Consider the following 18,557-nt stretch of genomic DNA (forward strand, 5'->3'; position numbering starts at 1 on the left):
CTAGTATCTTTATAATCTGTACCTTGCACAAACTCACCCTTGAAATCTATCAGCCAGATGAATGTGTCTTGTAACGGGAGTCTGAAATACTTGAGTTAAATTAGTTTCCTTTTGTTCCTAAATAATCCAGAAACCAATAGCATATTACCACTAATAAATGATGCAAAGAAAAAGTTGCTGAGCAATACAGTAGTAGATGTTATGCCAGGTCCTTATCCGGCAAGGTAAAACACAAAATTATCTTCCTTCCAAAATGTCTGTTTTCTAGCTTTAGAAAATGAAGTTCCGTTCTAGGAGAAAGTGGAATTACATTTGTTTGTTTATTATAATAAATGCCATTATGTTTTCATATATATTCTTTATATCTAGAAAGAAATTATAATTTTATTTATTTATTACCCTAATTGTCTTCTAAAGATTCTCCAACATTTCTCGCATGATTTCTAGGATTTTGATTGACAGGTGGGTAAACGATCGGTAACTACGTTCCCGTCAGCGGGAGGAACGGCCTCCGAATGCAGTGCTGCCTCCTGGGAGAAAAAAAACCCCAGGAAAAACCCCAGCAAGCGAATGGAAGCAAAAGAAAGGGGATTGCTCCGCGGGCGAAGGGGCGCGCTGGCGGCCGCGCCGCCGCCGGCTCCCTCTGCGCTGCGCTTGTCCGCAGCTGCCCCCTGCCGCCCGGCTGCCGCCTCGCCCGCGCCCCGCAGCCGCCGGAGGAGCGCCGCCGCAGCCCCGGGAGGCCGCGGAACTGTTCCGCCAGCTGGGCGAAACGGCTTGGCTCGGGTCCCGGCAGGCCTTTCCCAAAGCAACCCCACCGCTCCGGCGGGGGCGGCCTTCCCTGGCGGTGTTTTCCACCCTGTCCCGCAGCGAGAAGGTACGCGGGGCTCCACAGCAGCCCGGCAGAAAGAGCTCGCGCTGTCCCTGGAGCGCACGTCCAGCACGGCCGGGCTGGAGTCTTCCCGGTTCTGGTTCTGCGACCTGAGGAGCTGGTCGGCTGAACTCCTTTCGTGCTAGCTTAACCCCGTTTATTTTAATGACGTCACTTTTCGTCACTAGTATAGAATGAGACCTTTACGTTGAGTCTGATCCCAAACGCCGCAATGCACTGGGGTAGACCGAAACACGGATTCCTCCCCGTCCTTCTCCCTTCGTGTCCCTTCCCCTTCCTCACAAGAACTTACTCCTTCAAAGGATATTTCAGGTCTCCCTTTTCTCTGCTTTCCCTGCTAATTTTTTTTCTTCTCTCACCTTTTTATCCAGTTTTCTTCCCTCCTTTCTCTCATCTTTGACAGTCTCAGGACTCCTTCCCTTCCTGAGGAGGGTTTGGAGCTCTTCAGGTTTGCAGATTTTAAAGCCGGAGAGCACTGTGATGGTCTAGCCTGGACCATACAACTTTCTTCAATTAATTTTTTGAATTACTGGATGTCTTTTGTAAACGAAACAGGATTATATTCATCTAGTCTTGGCATCCTATCACTGTGCTGTATCTTTGGTAGCTATGTGAAGAAGTCGTCTTTCACCAACTTTCTCTTTCCCATGTTGGCACTTACCTAAATAGCGATCATCCTTCAGCTTCTCCATTTCGTTCACTTGCACCTCTCCCCTTGCATTTCTCAGTATCCTTGGAGAATGATTTCTTGACCTCAGCACTTCAAATACCCCTCAGAACTCCTCTCTCCTGAGCTTTTAAGCTTTTACAAAGTGCCATGTGCGACTGCCAGGTCAATTTTTCTCCTCAGCATTAGGAATTTTTTCTAATCTGGGACCTTCCCCTGTGAAGGGTACATTCACTAAAATTGCTAATAAATGGTTAGGTTGTACTTTTCATCCAGATCCTCTTTGCTCACGGTGGCCAGACCCGTAGCCTGTGTGTCATGATCCCTTTCCTACGGCACTTGCAATGAGCACAAATCAGATCTCTTTTCCTCCATACTCCTGAGAGCTAATATTTTTCTACCTAACCAACCTAGATAAAAGCTTTTTTTGAGTCTTTATCATTCCTTGTCTTTCTGAAATGCTTTCTTTCCGGCTTTTATCCATTTATCTTGCTTATGCCTCATATTCTATTAAAACAGAACTGCTTATAGAGATGAAAGCATAAAAGCAGACAACTACTAGGGCTTTACAAGCCCAGGTGCTATATTTAAAATATTTTCAGGTAACTGAACCAAAATCAACATGTTTTCATGACACAGTGGGGGCACCAAAAAGCTCTTTGGGCATTGCAATTCCTTTTAGAAATGAAGACTAATACACTGACCAGGTAGCGGCTGGAATTTCTGAGGTTATGTTAAAGAGTACGTTGTAAAAGCCATCAAGGTCAGCAATCATTCACAAATTATTTCTACACCCTGCTTTGTCTTAGGAAAAGGAGGAGCCCTCAGAGAAACATTTAGAAACTGGAAAAGAGAAGTAACAATTCTACCCCACTTTGCTCTTTCCACTGATAAAATACCTGTTCGTGTGACCATGTCCGTTCTGAGCCATCCTTTACACAAATGTCTAGCCTCAGCTCAGTCCCCGTGGCTCCGTGTTTACTGTCCACACAGAGGTTGGCTGCCACGTTTCGAATCTGCAAAACCAACCAGCAACATTTCATGTTAAACCAGGCTGCACAATAGAGCTGCCAGCATCAGGGGGTGAGGAGTTTAGCTCTGAAGGGCTTGAGATTGACCATTAGTTACATAAAACTGGTAGGACTTACTTTTTACAGGGTAGAGAGGCACATCCTCAAATGAACTATTCTTTTTGGGAACAGCTTTACAAGCAGCAAAGTTTGAAATGTTCTGCTTAACAAATGAAAGGTAGGTCTGTATGAAATAGTTTAATGCAAAGAAACTAAGAGACAAAAGTCTGAGAAGTTCAAAGCTTGGTCTGACTGCTTCTTCCCTCCTACCAGAGCAAGAGAGGTCAACCCTATTAAGAGGAACTGATTTGCATACGAGTCTCTCACAGGCGATATTTCTTGAAAACTCAGGCACACCCTGTTCCGATGCTTGTTCTTTGACACAATAACAGCATTGTAGGTAAGGTCACACACTAGCACTCAAAGTGCATAAAATTAAAAAGCAGTTACCAAATGTGTACTGAAACTATGCTTATCCATGGAGGTTCCTTGTGCTGTCTGCATGCCTTCTGCAAACAATATGCAGTGTAACTTATTCTTAAAAGGAAAACCTCATTTTTGAGACTGAGGCAATGGAGTAATAACTAATCCGTGACTATCAGTCATACCAGTTACGTACCACTGCTGCCATGTATACTTTTTTGAAAGTCTGGATTGAAAAGGAGTGGGTTGCCCACTGCCACCGAAAAGAGGAAAATCCCAAATTTATTTTGCAAATACACGCACATTTCTCCTTGAATACCTTAGCTGGGCTATTTAAGAATCCTTTAGACACCTCCAGAATGAGGAGGCTTTCTTAAAAAACTTTCCCTGTTAATGAGATACACAGAAACTGAGTAATCAAAGGCCACGCACATGCATGGAGATGTGCACAAATTCTATATGTATAATATATAGAAAGCGGGTGTACATTTTGACATTCTGGCCACTACTTTGATCCTGATTCAACAAAAAGAAAAGCTAGATGCTGGATGGAGATACAGTTGAGTTGACATTTGTATTTTTCCATGGAAAATATTTTAGAAGTCACAGTTGTTGCCGTATTACATTAGATGAATGTAAACATTGCCGCTCTTAAATATTGCATACCTCACACACAGAACCAAAGGATGGAAGACTTTTCAGCATAGCACAAAACACTGCAAGAAGGGGCAATCCTCAGACTTGTAAAACACATGCAAGCGCTACTCTTTTTCTCATTCTGGAGGACTGTAATTGAGTCTATTCACCATGTTCTAATAAAGATTTAGACAGATGGGAAAGTGACAGGAACTGGAGAAAATTTTAAAAACATCACCTTCAGGAAAGGTTTTAGGAGCTGGATTTGCTTAGCCAAGAAAAGAGCAGATTGGGTGAATGATGAGAGCATCAGTTTGAGCGGTTGGCTCCAAGAACCTTTGAGCCTTCACTGGTGCTCAGAGGAGTATTCTTCTAGAACTTGGACAAACCCAGTTCTAGGGTATTTTTTTTCTTATTTTGGTAGAATAACAATTGCTATAGATGAGGCAAAACACTGGCATTTCATACGGACTACCAGATGCAGAAACACAGCATTGAGACCCCCAGTAGAGAGAGTCACGTTAACTGAAAAAAAGGATGAAAGGTAGTTAGGTTTCAACAACCCTGCCTTCATTTTTGTATCACCCAGCGAAAGAGACAGGAAAGAATAATGAAGGGAATAGATTTTAATTTCATATTTTTAAAGTTTCATGTGAAATACCTACTGCACGTATAATTTTTTTGAGAGTGTTCAATCATTTCGCAGTGCACTTAAATCTACATTGTATAAAGAAAGAATACTGGCCTAATACAAAATTAAATGATACATCAGTTCTGTTCTTAGAGCACGTGAGCTAATTAAAATGGAGCTGCTAACAACTGCCATTAATAATTGGGGTATATTTATGTGATTCAGAATTGTAAAATGACAGTGAATACACTCCACGTCCAATGACTGCTTATTGGATTAAAGGGCTTTCATAATTTTGTCTTGATGGCATCGTTCCATCCTGTTCTCAGTCATTTGGACTATGCGGTAAATGGGTTCTATGCATTTCTGGAAAAGGTTTGAGCTGAAGCTACGTTTAGTTCCTTTACTGCTGGAATCTGTCTCCCCCCGTTCTTTATTTCCTCTCCTCTTCCCTCTGTTCCTGAAAGGTTTCCTCGAGTTAGTTTTTCCTCTGTTTTTTTGCAGCTTACATGTTAGCTCATCTTTTTTTTTTGTTTTATCCTTCCTTTCAACTGCAGAGGGGTCATGGTTTGTTTTTCATTTTCTTTTTGTAATACAGGCATCTCATTCAAGTCTGTGCTTTTGTTCTCTGGTGTTTCTGTGTGGCCTTGGCAGTCGCTAGAAATTGAACCGAGCCATCGTGCTGCTGCCAGAACCGCAGGGAATGTTCTGCCGAGCACCAGCACCACACAGCCTGCAAATCCCCTAAGATGCTTTCATGGAAGAAGAAAGGAAAGCAGATGCACAGCAAGGAGGGGCTTTTTTCTCATTTATACATCAATATGCATTTGAACTGCCTTGTCTCCAGTCACTCACACAATGGATTTTGAATTTTTAGGTTATGAGTTACAACTAGAGAAGAAATAGCCAGTACCCTAATACACTCATTTCCAACATTTGTATTTGTGCAATTGTGGAGACTGGGGATGAAGAGGAGATGGATTTTATCACCGATGCAGGTAGGGCACTGAGTTCCTACCTACAAAGCTTATTTGCTCAACCTTAAATGCTATCATTTGTGCACACGGATACGTGTATGGGAAAAGCATGCTTTTGAGGAGTCTGCGTGGACTAACAAGGATGGTTAGAGGTGATCTTAAAGGCTTTTACACAAATTCCGAAAAAAAGCATGGGACGCTATATGTAAGTCATTATGCATATTTAATTCTTGAAATGCCATCCTACCACACATTGCAATGTAGACGCCAAGAAAAACTATGGGCCTTGTAGTCCTTATACAAAGCAGATGAGGTGTAAAAACACAGAGAACACAAACCCTAAGGGGTGTGTTTCCTCTCTCTTCTACGCTGGTGTCCAAGCAAGGACGTACAGGCTTCTGAGTGCTGCACCGACGCTTGGGAACAAAGACATGTCACCTAAGGGGGATTTCTGCTGGTGTAGCCTCTGACTTCTGTGCTTTAAATGAGGTAGCAAGCCATAAGGAGAAATCACTCACTGGGTAAGCCTAGGTATAGTAATCCTTGGGTTTTATGAAAAGCAGTTAACTTACGTTAAAACTACAGCTTGCTTTCTCTAAGTTAGCCAGCCCCTGTTAAAAAGACTTTTCCCAGAGTAGGCCAGGCCTTGAGAAAGAAGTAGCTTAGCTCACTGGCATTGCAATGGGGAAAGAGGAGTGTGATGTAAAATAGGAGCTGCAACACAGGAGGACAAAAGGCCTGAAAGCCTAGACCTTAGGTTTGAGGAAGGCACTCTTACCTCTTGACATTTAAGGCTGCTGATTTGATAGACAGGTATTCAATAAAAAAAAAAGGAAAAAAAAGAGATTTTTGGACACCTGTCAAAAAAGTTAAAAAAAACCACAACTAAAAAATAAATAAATCAGGGGTTCCCAAACAGCGTTTATATATTGCAGAATATATGGTCTCCCAGATAACTTGACCTCTGGTTAAATTAATGTTGGGAGTTTTGTAGAAAGCCAGCAGTTATATGATTTAATAAGCTCCCCATGGGAGAAGCAGATTAAGATGGTCTAGCACTACACTCTCAAAACCATAGTATTTGTCATTAGTATGCAAGCATGGAATGGAAACTGGAAAGCAATGGATGTGTTGATTACCACGATAATCTTCTTGTCAGAAAAGCAACAGTCTTCTGAGGAAAATGAAGGGTCACAGGCCATTGATACAACGTGCTAGCATTAATTTTGAGACTTTTGAACATTTTGGCAGGAGCTGTGTAATGGACACACTAGCATGCTCTATGTTAAATGGAGAAAAAACCAAGACAACCTCCCCTCACACCCCTACACTTTAAAGCAAAGCGAATTTCCCCCTTACTTTTAAGGGAATGTATTTTAGGCTGAAAAAGAAATTACAGAGGGAAATTAAAGCTTCCCAAGGTCCAGCGGTTATATTGATGAATTTTCTTTGATAATTCTAAAACTCTACAACTTTGTTCACAGGGAAATGGGTTCCTGCAAGATTTGCTGTTGAGACAGCGGGTGATGCACTGGCTCCAGCAGCCTTGCCCTGCTGCACTGGAGCCAGGCTGTCACCCAGGGTCACTTCAGCCTTCCTGGGGGCAGATGGGGGCAAATCAGATTTGATACCAGTGCTATGATCTTTGATTTACTTTTAAAAAGTCTTCCTTTTATGCAAATCCTGGGAGCTACCCTGCATGCTCATCACGGCACAAAACCATCTGCGGCAAAAGCAAAGAGTGGGAAAATGTAGCAATCTAAAGACAACTTTATGTTCAATATGGTCATCTGTTAGAACGATGAACGTGGAGATGGTGCTGGGACTATCCTTCCTTAGGGTGCCCCAAGAGAGCAACAAGAGAGGCACCTTGGTGCTATCAGTTTTTATAATACTTTCCATACATCTGATTTAATGCCTCAAATAAGAAAGTGGCTGGAGCTCTTAGAAGACATTAGCAATGTTCATTTATGTTGCTTTTTTTGTTTAAGCAGCACTTAAAGCCAGTTTTAGTGCACTACTTACATTCTCAGATAACCCTAGGGCCATTAATGTCTACAGATCAAATATGGAGAAATGAGCCACCTTTCCTGTCAACTGATACATAGTAATTTTAGAAGTATTTATCCTTTGTGTGAGCCATAAAAAGGGAAAGTCGAAGTTAAAAGAAGTCTAGCACTGCCAAAGACCTCACTGAAGAAAGAGGGGACTGCTATTCAGTGTGGCAGTGATCCTGATGAAAGAATTTGAACAGCCCAGTTGTGCAGCACTTGGTCTGTGCAGGGTGGGGAATAGCTGGTTATATTGCTTTTGTACAACAGATGTGTGACTCTTGGTGGGCTGAGATTGACTCATTAAGGGTATGAGGATGACATTTAAAAAAAGAAAGTAATCAAAAGAAGTTAGTGAGTTGTTAGGCTTTAATCCTTTTCCAAATGTGCTACTTGATTTAACTTCTTGGGTGACATTTTCATGTCAGTGCTGTAAAACAATTCTGTAAAATCCACAAGTTTGGGACTGAGAAAGGAGTATTTTCAGGTTCCACAGCTTAGCACTGCTACAGTGAATGAGACGCTGTGTATTAAACCACTGAATACCAAATTCATGTAGCAGCAAATGAAACCACGCTTAAATATTTTGCTTTTCACTGAGTAAAACAAATTATTTTTTTTCATATCACCTTGACTATAGGACTCATGAAGTCTAAAATAAATGACAATGGCTAACATTATACGATTGATATACTGTAAAATGTGTTTTCAAAGATATTGTTGGAAGCTGTGATATCTGCACAAATATATTCATGCTGGATCACAGCCTGTAGATTCATGAGTACTTCCTAAGAAAACATTTGGTGTCAAAATCTCACCTAATGCAGCTATTGTTTTAACTTCCTTCAACAGGATTTTGAATACACATTACAAATAAATTATTCTATCTTAGAAAGAGAATGGGATGGGTATTGATGTTTTTCAACTGTTAGAGTACTTTCTAATATATTCAGAAAGATAAAAGCACAACCTAATTGAAAACTTTCCTTTTTCCCATGGTGGGAGAGGGAACAGTACAGTTATCTCACCCAGACACAGAACTGACAGTCTCACTAAGCTTAATCTGTCTGGATTCGCTGTTACATTGCTTTACTGCACATATTTCAGATGTTACAAGGCAGAACAGACTATCAAGGGATCGTACACCCTGCCAGCTACAAAGGACAAAAGGCACAAACAAGCAGAAGAGATAAAGCCGTGACAAGTGTAGCGAAGAAGATTGTTTTTTGTTTTTCAAATTTCCTTCTTTTCCATCATGAACAGATTTTGTCAAGAAATGTAAGAGTCAGATTTTAAATAAATGTGCTTGCAAAAAAGAGGAGTTGTGCAGAGGCTGTTTATGAGATGTCTGCTTTCACACCACATGCTTTTCCTAGCTAGATATCAAAATACTGGAGCCAAAAATTGTCAGAGTACCTCATTGTTTATTCTTTCTCAGACTGGCACAGGCAAGCAGATGAAAAGTCTTTCCAAGTGGAAGCAGAGAGGGTACTAAATGACAGTCAGTCTTGGCACAGACTTTTGGTGTGTATAATCAGCAAGGTTTCTAGAGCTGCTTGATTCTTACAAAGCAATAACACACAGTCTGTTTTCCTCTTTCAGCTTCTAATTATGACAGCCATTGACCTTCAAGTTTGTTCAAGTTCCTTGGAAGTGCCAACAAATTAATTAAAACTTCACAGGAATGTGACAGTCTCAGGAAAAAATAGAATAGCAGGGTTGAAACTTCTCTTGCTATTTTAGAGAAAGTACATTTTAGAGGAAACAGAAAGCCTTTGGTCTTCACTTCTTTCCTAAGAACTCAGTAATTGCTTTTAAGGTACAGATTTGATACCAGTGCTATGATCTTTGATTTACTTTTAAAAAGTCTTCCTTTTATGCAAAGATTATATTAATATTGCTGTGAAAATAATGAATACCTGAATGACAATCTCTTCCACTTAGACCCTCTGATTGAATAAAGGATTGTTCAGCTTGCCAGAGGAATTACGCATCCCACGATCACAGTCCTCCAAGGACGCACATGTATACATGTGGAAGATGATGAAGGAAGATCACAGCAGCAGTCACAGCACCCCAGTGCAGCCTGACTTCTACTGATAAACTCGTTACCTCTTGGTATACATTAATCCCATAAAGCGTAGGCAGCAGTATCAAAGATATAAGTAACATTAACAACAAAGGAATTCATTATTGCCAAGAAGTAGCAAACAGTAAGATACATATAAATTGAATTTCCTTTGAACATCTGTAACTGGTAGCTTACTAAGAAGAAGTAAGGACTGCTACTACCACATAAAGTTATTTTTAAAATTTTGCAACAAGGTAGTTTGCTTTTTTAAAAAGAAATCCTGGAGAATAGTAGAGGCACCTATGTTTAGAGATCCCCTGCATGGTCCAGCCTTGGCCACTGGGGATATGCAGAGGTGTGAGGGGTCTTACCAAATGCTTTGGTCGAAGTTTCAACTCCATCCTTTGGTTTCAAATATAAAAGGTAATTGTTTGAGAGCCCCAAGAACATCTCCAGCAAAATCAGAGAAGGCCAGAGCTCACAGTACAGATATTCCTACAGTTTTTAAAAAAGTAGCACAATGCACTGAAAGAGCAAAGCTGCCTTTATAAATCTTAATGAATTGAGAGGAAAAAGCCCTCTGCATGCCACCTTTACATCGAGTGAATCTGCTGTAGTTCCTAGAGGTAAAAGGCCACTGCAATTTTTCAGCGCAGCTATGGAAGTAATTTCCCGTCCCTGCACTTTCTGTGTTTTCATTTCTTCTACACAAAACAAACTGTCAAAGCAAGGTGTGCTATGGCTATGCTCTTCAGAGAGGTCTGAATGCAGAACATCTTTGATCATGGGTGGAGAGTTTCAGCAGGCTGTTTGCTTGCCTCCTCCTCTAAAGTGATGCTCAGATATTGGCTTCTCTTTGGTGATCTCTCCCTCCCCTCATCCCCCAAAGGAAAAATTGCATTTGCCTGCTACTGGTACTCGGTCATGACAGCACCTACAGAACACAGATCTCAAGCGGAGCAAAAACAGCCTTTTTAAAAGAAAAGTATTCTCCAGGCTTTGCTTGTCACCCTTTTACGTGTGAGCAAAACAGAGCAAACCTAACTATCTACATACAATTGTCCTTGTAAGAACAGGAGGAGGTATATAAGTGGATATGCAAAAAAAAAAAGTGTTGACTGCAGACCTCCTTTTCACTAAGGTGATTCTCAGCATCTAAAATCATCTTGTGACATGCAATAATGAGTGCTACATACTCCTTTCCACATTCTTGTCCTCATTGTGCATGCATCTTATGGCCTGTACACACAAAATTGTAATGAATTATGAAAGGGATAGCAATAATTCTAAGATGACGGTTTCTCATTTTAATGGCTAGTCCAGGGATTGTTCCAATCACTGTAAACTCCCTTAATAACACTACTTATCATAGGAGCTAAATCTAGTTTCATAATTTTAATTTCCTGTAATGTAAAATGTTAGACTCATTTAAATTTGACCTAATTCCTCACCTCCCCCCAGGCAGCAGGTGGAGGCTCCACAGGAGGGTAATATTTGGGGACATCCCAAGCCACTGCAGCCATGAACCACTTGAAATCTTTACATTTAAGGTGCTTGCGAAGTTCCTTCTGGGCAGAGATATCACCAGTTGAGAGATGTCTGTACTCAGGCCGTCGCTGGTAAATGTACTCTGCAAACTCATCCATCCATGTCTCTGCCACGCGCTTCAGGTTCTGTGCAGCAGAAAAAAGCAGTCATTAATTTCTTCATGCTTTGAGTGAATGATATTTCTAACAGGCAGAATTAAACAAAAAAAATTCAGTAGTCCACACAACTTTTAAGCTTAGCTGGTCTAATTTCTCAGTCTTAAAACATGGAAAAATACTGTTAAACGTACGCTCTCTTCATTGCAGTGTTGAGCAAACGCTATACAGTATTATGTACTCTGTTTTCCTGCTGACTCTGTAAGATACAGTCTTCTGTCTGTTGAATATCTTATTTTCCTTCATATTCTTGATGCGTCTTCACATGGGTTTTTGATCAAAGATGGATGTTGAACAGAAATTTTCTTTCAGCTGCTCACATCGGTACCTATGTTTTATTCCTGTTAGTTCAGAACCTACTCATGTGCACGAGTGGTTCAAATTATTCCTTCTAATGTGTTTCACTTTGCATTTGAAAGGCATCTGAGTTTTCAACTGTCATCATACTGCTTAGTCACCTAGCAATTCCTACCTAAATTACAGGGTCAGGACTTACATGCACATGTATGGGGGCAAACAGTCATGAGCTTGCTCCACCCCATCCTACAGCTGGTCTTGCAATACCTTTGGACTGGGTGCTTCACTGTGTTGGCGTGCTAGTAAGTCTGTGCAAAAGCATAGCACATAACCCTGAAGCAGAGCTGACCTGAAGCAAAGCAGCTCATGGGATAGGTATGGCAACTTGTGGCTTTCTCCACTCATCCTATAGACATATCTAAGACTATTTCTGTTCCATGAAACCCAGTTATGGCTTATGTCCCACAAAGTTTAGTTCTGTTGGCATTTTACAGGAAACAGAATTACCTCTTTTGTTGCATAAGAATTTATTCAAGTTATAATTAATTAAATTAGCTGACTCAAATTATAAAATAATAAAAAAAAGACTTGTAAGGAAAAATCCTGAATAGGTGAGACTGAAGAGATATATTTTATTGTTATTTAGTGGCATGGAGTCTAAATAGACTAAGGACAAATTTTTCTGTATTTTTGTTTGGTTTTAAAATTCCTCCTGTGACCTAATCCACACAAATTTATATGCAGATGTCGTAGTGGAGTACAGGCTTAGTCTATTCTGCATTTCCACAGCTGCCCAATAACCTCTTATCCCACCAACAAAGCAACATCTCACTGGATGACATTGAGACACAAGGGTGTTCTTATTGCTTTGTTTGTAAAAACAAGATCATCAAGTTTTGTAATATTCTTTTTATAGAACACTAACTGCAAAATGCTGAGATTCACTCTGTAATAAGCTGGAGGACAATATACATCTGATTATCATCAACATAAGGTAATGTTTCTTCTCAGAACATTCTCTGCATCTAAGTAAGCCTGATACGTACTCTGATTTGCTTTCAAGATTCATTTGAAAATTCCTTTCCTGAATTTTATTAATCCACACAAACTAAATGTCTCTGAACTAATAAGGCTTATCTGAATACAAAGACAGCAAGATACAGAAAAAACAAAGTACTTTTAGCTGACACTGCAAGATAAGTTTCTATGTGCTTTCTCTCTGTGAAGCAAATACATTAAAACCTGCAGGGATAAAGCAAGTAAAATTACAGCAGTATAAGAAATCACAACACTTATATCCCTATTAAAAAATAGCCTGTGCCCCACGTAAGGTTGACTTTTGTTCTAATTTCATGAAAACCTAAATTACTTTACAAGAAATTAGAATTCAAGAATACAGGAATTGGGTAGGACAAAGAAAACCAGAACAAATTCAAGAACAACACCTAAATGACAATCCCACCTTTCTGGCAGAAAGTCTGTAACACAGAAATCTCCTGAAAAGTAAAAATACTGTGTGATGAGAGTTTCTAGATGAGGCCAAAACATGATTAAGCACATTAAACTAAGAAGCCAAAATCATGAAAATAGGTGTGATCTTTCTAGCATATTTTCCACTCATAAATGCTATACACCTCATTTACTATAATGCAAATGCAGTTTAAGACTATTCTAGAAAATATCATATTATTTCTTGTAATTGCTTTATCTGATAGTGCTATTTTCATATTTAAAAACCATACTGGAAAAAGAACCATACAGTAAAAGTACAGTATAAAAATTCTCTTACAAAAGAAACATTCAATGTAACTCCAGCAAAGACTTCCCCGTCAATATTAAAAGTAGTCTCTGCTGAAATCTGTTCTTTAATTATTTGGCTAAGTTAAAAGAACCGCATTCTACTTTAGATAATTGTAACTGAATAAAACAGGAGTTCAACAGAAATCTTGATATTATACCTGGTCACTACCTCAAAATTCTCATTCACCAGTCAAAAACTTTGTTTTCCAATGAGTCCTTTATCACGGTTCGGGGGTGGGGGTGTGGGGGTGGGTGTGTGGGGGGGTGTGTGTGTGGGTGTTTGTGTGTAAACCCACCAAAACATTACATTAAAAAAAAAAAGTCCAGTTCTTCCCACTATTCCCCAGGTATCAGGTAAGACACTTGAGAGAAATCTATTTAAAACTTTTTTCCCAATTCTTCCAAGACCATTCTCTCCATCATATGCTAAAAAACTTCCCAAATCTTGCCAGATCCTGTAATTAGCTTATATATTATCCTTAGCATGTTTATACATTGCTATCATAACCTGAACCCGTATGAGGCAGCCCTTTGAATTTCAATATGTTGCCTTTTAGGTTGATAGGTTGATTTGCTAGCTCTAAATCTCCAGACTGTTTATGAACATGACTGCAAGGAACTTTGTGTCCTGGAGTAGTGCATCCGAACACTTTAGTTTTAAAGAGGTTTGTTGACTTCAGTTAGCATGGGTTTCTTATTCTCACTGTGCAAGCTCAGTAATCACCACACTTCCTTTTAACATCAACATGTACAGACTGGTAGTAAAACTTCAAATTGCAGTTAATCCCCATACTTGAATGCAGTCAGGTAAAGCTGCGGTCCTGAAAGCTAGTCTGGTGCAACTTTGCACAATAAAGGCAAACATCATTCACATTCCTATTTAGAACATGCTAACTTAGCACGTTCCTGGAGCAAAAATACAGGCTGTCCAAGATGAGATGAGTGAGCTCTCGTAAGCTGAAGATGCCCCTTCTGTGGCTGTCTAACAGCATGAAAAGTTGCCCTATGTGAAGAACCTTCTAGGACCATAACTCTTCTCTGCAAATTATGTCACTGAGCTGCTGGTCTTTTACTCACCTTATCACAACAGAAAGGTAAAGGAGCACAACCAAAATGAGACTGCTCATCTCTGAACGCTTTAAGGCCTACCGATCAAGTGACTTACCGTAAGGTAAGGATGCGATTGCAAGTCCTTTATGAGTCTCCCAGAGCTGCCCTTCCCACAATCTGGGTGAACGTCTGACATGGTGGAGAAAGGAGGACGGTCACTTCCTCGCTGCCTGAGCCTTAGGCGATGCTAGACACAATCTGAGCATGCCAACGTATTAAGCCTCCCTAGTGGGAATGGTTATGAATAGGTACCAAATCTTGACACAGTCTAGCTGTAAAACAGGTGCTACGCAGTTTGGCTTTGTTAGGACTTTACCATGTGTGTGTATGCTGCCACAGAACTTCCAGGTCAAAGGAGTTTAAGAGCCTACCAGATTAGGTGGCATTTTGTGAATCTCTTATAGCATCATTTAAGCACTCCAGTCTCACAGTGAAGCTAAGCTACAAAGAATTTAGAACAAACAAAATAGGAGTTAGATTTGAATCTTTTTGATTTCTGTCTCTGTTACTCTTTGCATAATCTTCTAAACAAAGCTCCTTTAAATGCCAGTTTCTCAAATAGCATCAAATAGCTTTATCAAAAAGAAGAAACACTTTTGGGATATCTTTGTGGTAGATCACACTTGTTTGGATTCTTCTACTTCGATCTGAACACCTCATCTAAATGCATATGGAAAGGAAAAATGAAACAGGTTTCTACAGCTGAAAACTGCTGTGGCTTAGCTTGGTTGTCAAATTCATTGCAAGGTTACAGATGTCCAGATTGGTTATGCAGGTCTTTCAACAGAAAAAAAGGAAAAATAAAAATTAAATCGGAGCAATTAAATGAAGATCAATTCCATATTAATCAGTTACATGAATTGACACACAATGTAAGGAAGTCACAGGGTCTCTAGATGGACATCTGAGGAGTTTCTCAGGACCTATCCATGACAGACCAATGATAATTTGCTCTCTCTCTTGTCATTTTCAGCAAAAAAATTCTGTACGAAAATATAAATAAGGCCCAATGATACTTCAGTAGATTCGTATTTCTATATGTAAGGTTGTGACAGCTGTCACCAAGAAGCTATGAGATGCATACAAAAGTGATGGCAACCACAGTAAGACTGACTCATCAGCTGTCATCAGATGCCCATGTACGCATTCTTGATATAATTAAGTTTTGTGTCACTGTTACAATTTTACTGTCTGATAAATCCTTTACTGTCGGGCTTACATTTGCACAAGTTTTCTTTAAGTTTGTATGAACTCACAGATTTAAGACTGTGACTTTGTTTTGTGTTTTCACTCAGCAATAGTCTACAAGACAGTAAGTTACAATGTCACTGATACCTGGACTTCAATAAAAGAGTTTAAAACAACTTGACTGGAGAAAGACAAAGATAAATGAGGACTTTGTCCACTTGAAAAAAAGAAATTTTTCATGGACCTTTTTGTTCCTTTCACTTTCTTCAGTGATTGGGGAAGATACATCTCTCTGATCAAATGACTGTCCCTTTTTAAGTGTGTAAGTTCATCTGTCATTTTCAAGAGATGTGCTATTACTCAAATAAACCCAGTGAGAAGAAAGTAGATGCTGTCTGTGAGAATGGGAAAGTGGAGTGAGGCAGGGACAAGTCAAAGGACAGATTCATAAATATTCCCTCTAAGCAAGGTTTAACTAGATTGGTTAGCTAATACGAGAGGGGTAGTTCCACATTTCATAACTGTGGCTGGTGTGCTAGCTTGGAATGACAGCACTGATAAAAGAGCTACCTAGCTGTACGCTATTCTGCATTGTGAGCCTGCACAACTCCATCCTATAGTTGCATCTTTTCCAATTGACATTCTAGATGCAGCAGTTAAACTAATATAAAAATGTAATTTCTGTTTTCAGTTTCTCCAGATGTTTTAAAGCAGATTTTTGTTATCCAGTAGCACTAAAGCACCACAATGGTTTTATTATTTATGCAGGTTTCATTTCACCTGCATAACCTGTTTTTTCCGCTTTTGTGCCTATCTCACTGTTTGCATGAAACCAACCCTGACCCCAAGCCACAGACTACTTTTGTCAATATTAAACTACTACAGGAACATTTGGAACCTGTAATGAGTTCCTGTTGTCCTACATTTAATCTGAATGTTTTCCAGGAAGCTGGATATCACCAACTGGTGTAGTCTTATTTGTCATGGATAGTAATTTCTCTCATCAGCCAGGGCATCAAAAATCACTTTCAATTACACCAATCAAGTATGAATCAACACAGCATGTCTGAGGCCTGACTATTTCAGTTGTGAAATATAAGAGAGGATATGACTGTTTATTTGCTAAAAATAACACAACAGTCTCTGCAACAACTGACATACTCATCTCTTTTCCTTCCTAGTAGAATTCCAGTGGGGTTATTTTCACTCCACCTACATCATCTTCCTAATTTAAATGTTTTTTGTTGTTGGTTTTGTGAAGCACAGTGTTGTAGCTACTTCAAAATAGGTGCCCTGTTTACTTTTGGAAGCAGCTATATTTCATTTGGCTGGAAATAATACAACATACAGTTTACGTAAAATGCATTTAAAAAGCTCATAGGGATCCATCCAGCCAAGACAACTATACTTTATGTTCCTCTGGAATACGGGTAGCATAATGTCACAATAAATCATCACAGAGGAGGAGAACAAAGTATGACTGGAGGAGCTGATCCAACAAGTATGGATTAATATGACAGAGGCAGCAAGGTACAAAACTCTGAAGCACTCACAAGGGGAAAAACGATACCCTCAGTTTCATGCAAAGGTCCTTCCATCAGTGTAGGAACACAAACATTTCTCATTTCTGTGTATTTCTACAGTGAAAGCATGATAAAATATTTCCTGGACACTAATTACAGCTTTGTGATGTTCAGGTCTCAATATCTAAGCTGCCCACATCAGTTAAGTCTAAATGGGGGGTTTCATCCCTTTCCCCTTCTTGCCTAACTCCCTTCTAACTTAGGCAGTGCTAGTGTTTGTCAATCTTTCCTGCTCCTGGGTATCTTATTTTGGTCCTTTACACTAACTGTGTTTAAAACTTAACTGTGTTTCATTCCAGCAATGGTTTGTATTTGTGTAAAAAACCCCAACCAAATAAAGATGTCTGCAGGCATAAAAGAAATGCTTCTCCACAGAAGACAGTATGCTAACTAGGTGACAAAGCTGATGGTGTATATAAATAACTCTTGTGAGAGTTAGCACAGCTGGCAAAGAAGCACGAGACTATTTATTCTCAGCCTGTAGCTTGCAAATACCTAGAACTGAAATTCCACAGATGTCATCTGAAAACAGCCAGGATTTCATTCCCTCTATAAAGCTTTGCATGTCCACCACAAAAAAATTTAAGGTCTACACACTGGAAAAAAGTGAAAAAAGGCCAAAAAACCAGCCCACTGACTAAAGCCTACATCTCTGCTCAGTGGCTGACTTGAGGCCAGCCTGTGGGGCTTGGAGGGCAGGGCTGGGCACGGTCCCCCGTGAGATGCTGCTTGCCCCCAGCTCTGAGGCAGCAGGTCTCTGCAGGCTGGCTGTGGGAGCCGCAGAAAGCAGGGTGACAGTGTAACAACATCTCCACAAATTTGTTGATTACTGCCGTGCTCACTTGACAGACCCATACTCTGTGGGTACATGTAGACCGTAGCCCACCTCTGCAGCTAAGCCTGGAAGAGAGTTTGGGGATTTGATTCCAAATACATTTCTTTAGCCATGTAATTTGGGTTCCAATGCTAGTTTATTGAACAAATCCTGGAAAGCAGTTACCACCACTTTGATGTTGTTGTTGTTCAGAAACATCTAGTTCTCCATCTTTGTATTTTGGATAGCTAAGCTGCCTGTACTGTTGCATTCTTTATCTTAAAAGCAAAACCTCTATTCAGACTGGAGAAAATATGAAAAATTAGCATTTAAAAAAATTATTTTGACTTTCTTGTATTTAAGGATTAGAAGATATTAATTTGAGGTTTTTCTTTGGTAAGTGCTCTGTTTGAGATCCTATTTTAATTAATTTTAGTGATGAATTTATAAATCTGTTAAATGAAAAAATGTTAGAATGGAAACTTAAAACTTGTGTTGTATAATCATCATCATTATCATATATTATAACTATGCTGTTGCAAGAAGGTAACTGTTGCTTGATTCCTAAGTAATTTGCTTATTCTAAGCTGATGTTTCAGCTGCTTACTGTGAGTGCTGAATCAGAACTGATTTTGTGCTACAGTACT

At 39.8% G+C, this 18,557-nt stretch overlaps 1 protein-coding gene across 1 annotated transcript in view; it reads right to left on the bottom strand.

Moving 5' to 3' along the window:
• GALNTL6 (polypeptide N-acetylgalactosaminyltransferase like 6) overlaps nucleotides 1-18,557 on the bottom strand; it is a 476,207-nt gene that overhangs the window by 11,161 nt on the left and 446,489 nt on the right. The window contains exons 9-10 of the mRNA XM_059818036.1: nucleotides 10,867-11,088; nucleotides 2,456-2,572 (exon numbers count right to left, since the gene is read on the bottom strand). Of these exons, the coding sequence (XP_059674019.1) occupies nucleotides 2,456-2,572; nucleotides 10,867-11,088 (339 nt within the window). The remainder of the gene's footprint in view (nucleotides 1-2,455; nucleotides 2,573-10,866; nucleotides 11,089-18,557) is intronic.

Source organism: Gavia stellata, chromosome 5 (genome assembly GCF_030936135.1).
Source record: "Gavia stellata isolate bGavSte3 chromosome 5, bGavSte3.hap2, whole genome shotgun sequence".
Taxonomy (NCBI): Eukaryota; Metazoa; Chordata; class Aves; order Gaviiformes; family Gaviidae; genus Gavia; species Gavia stellata.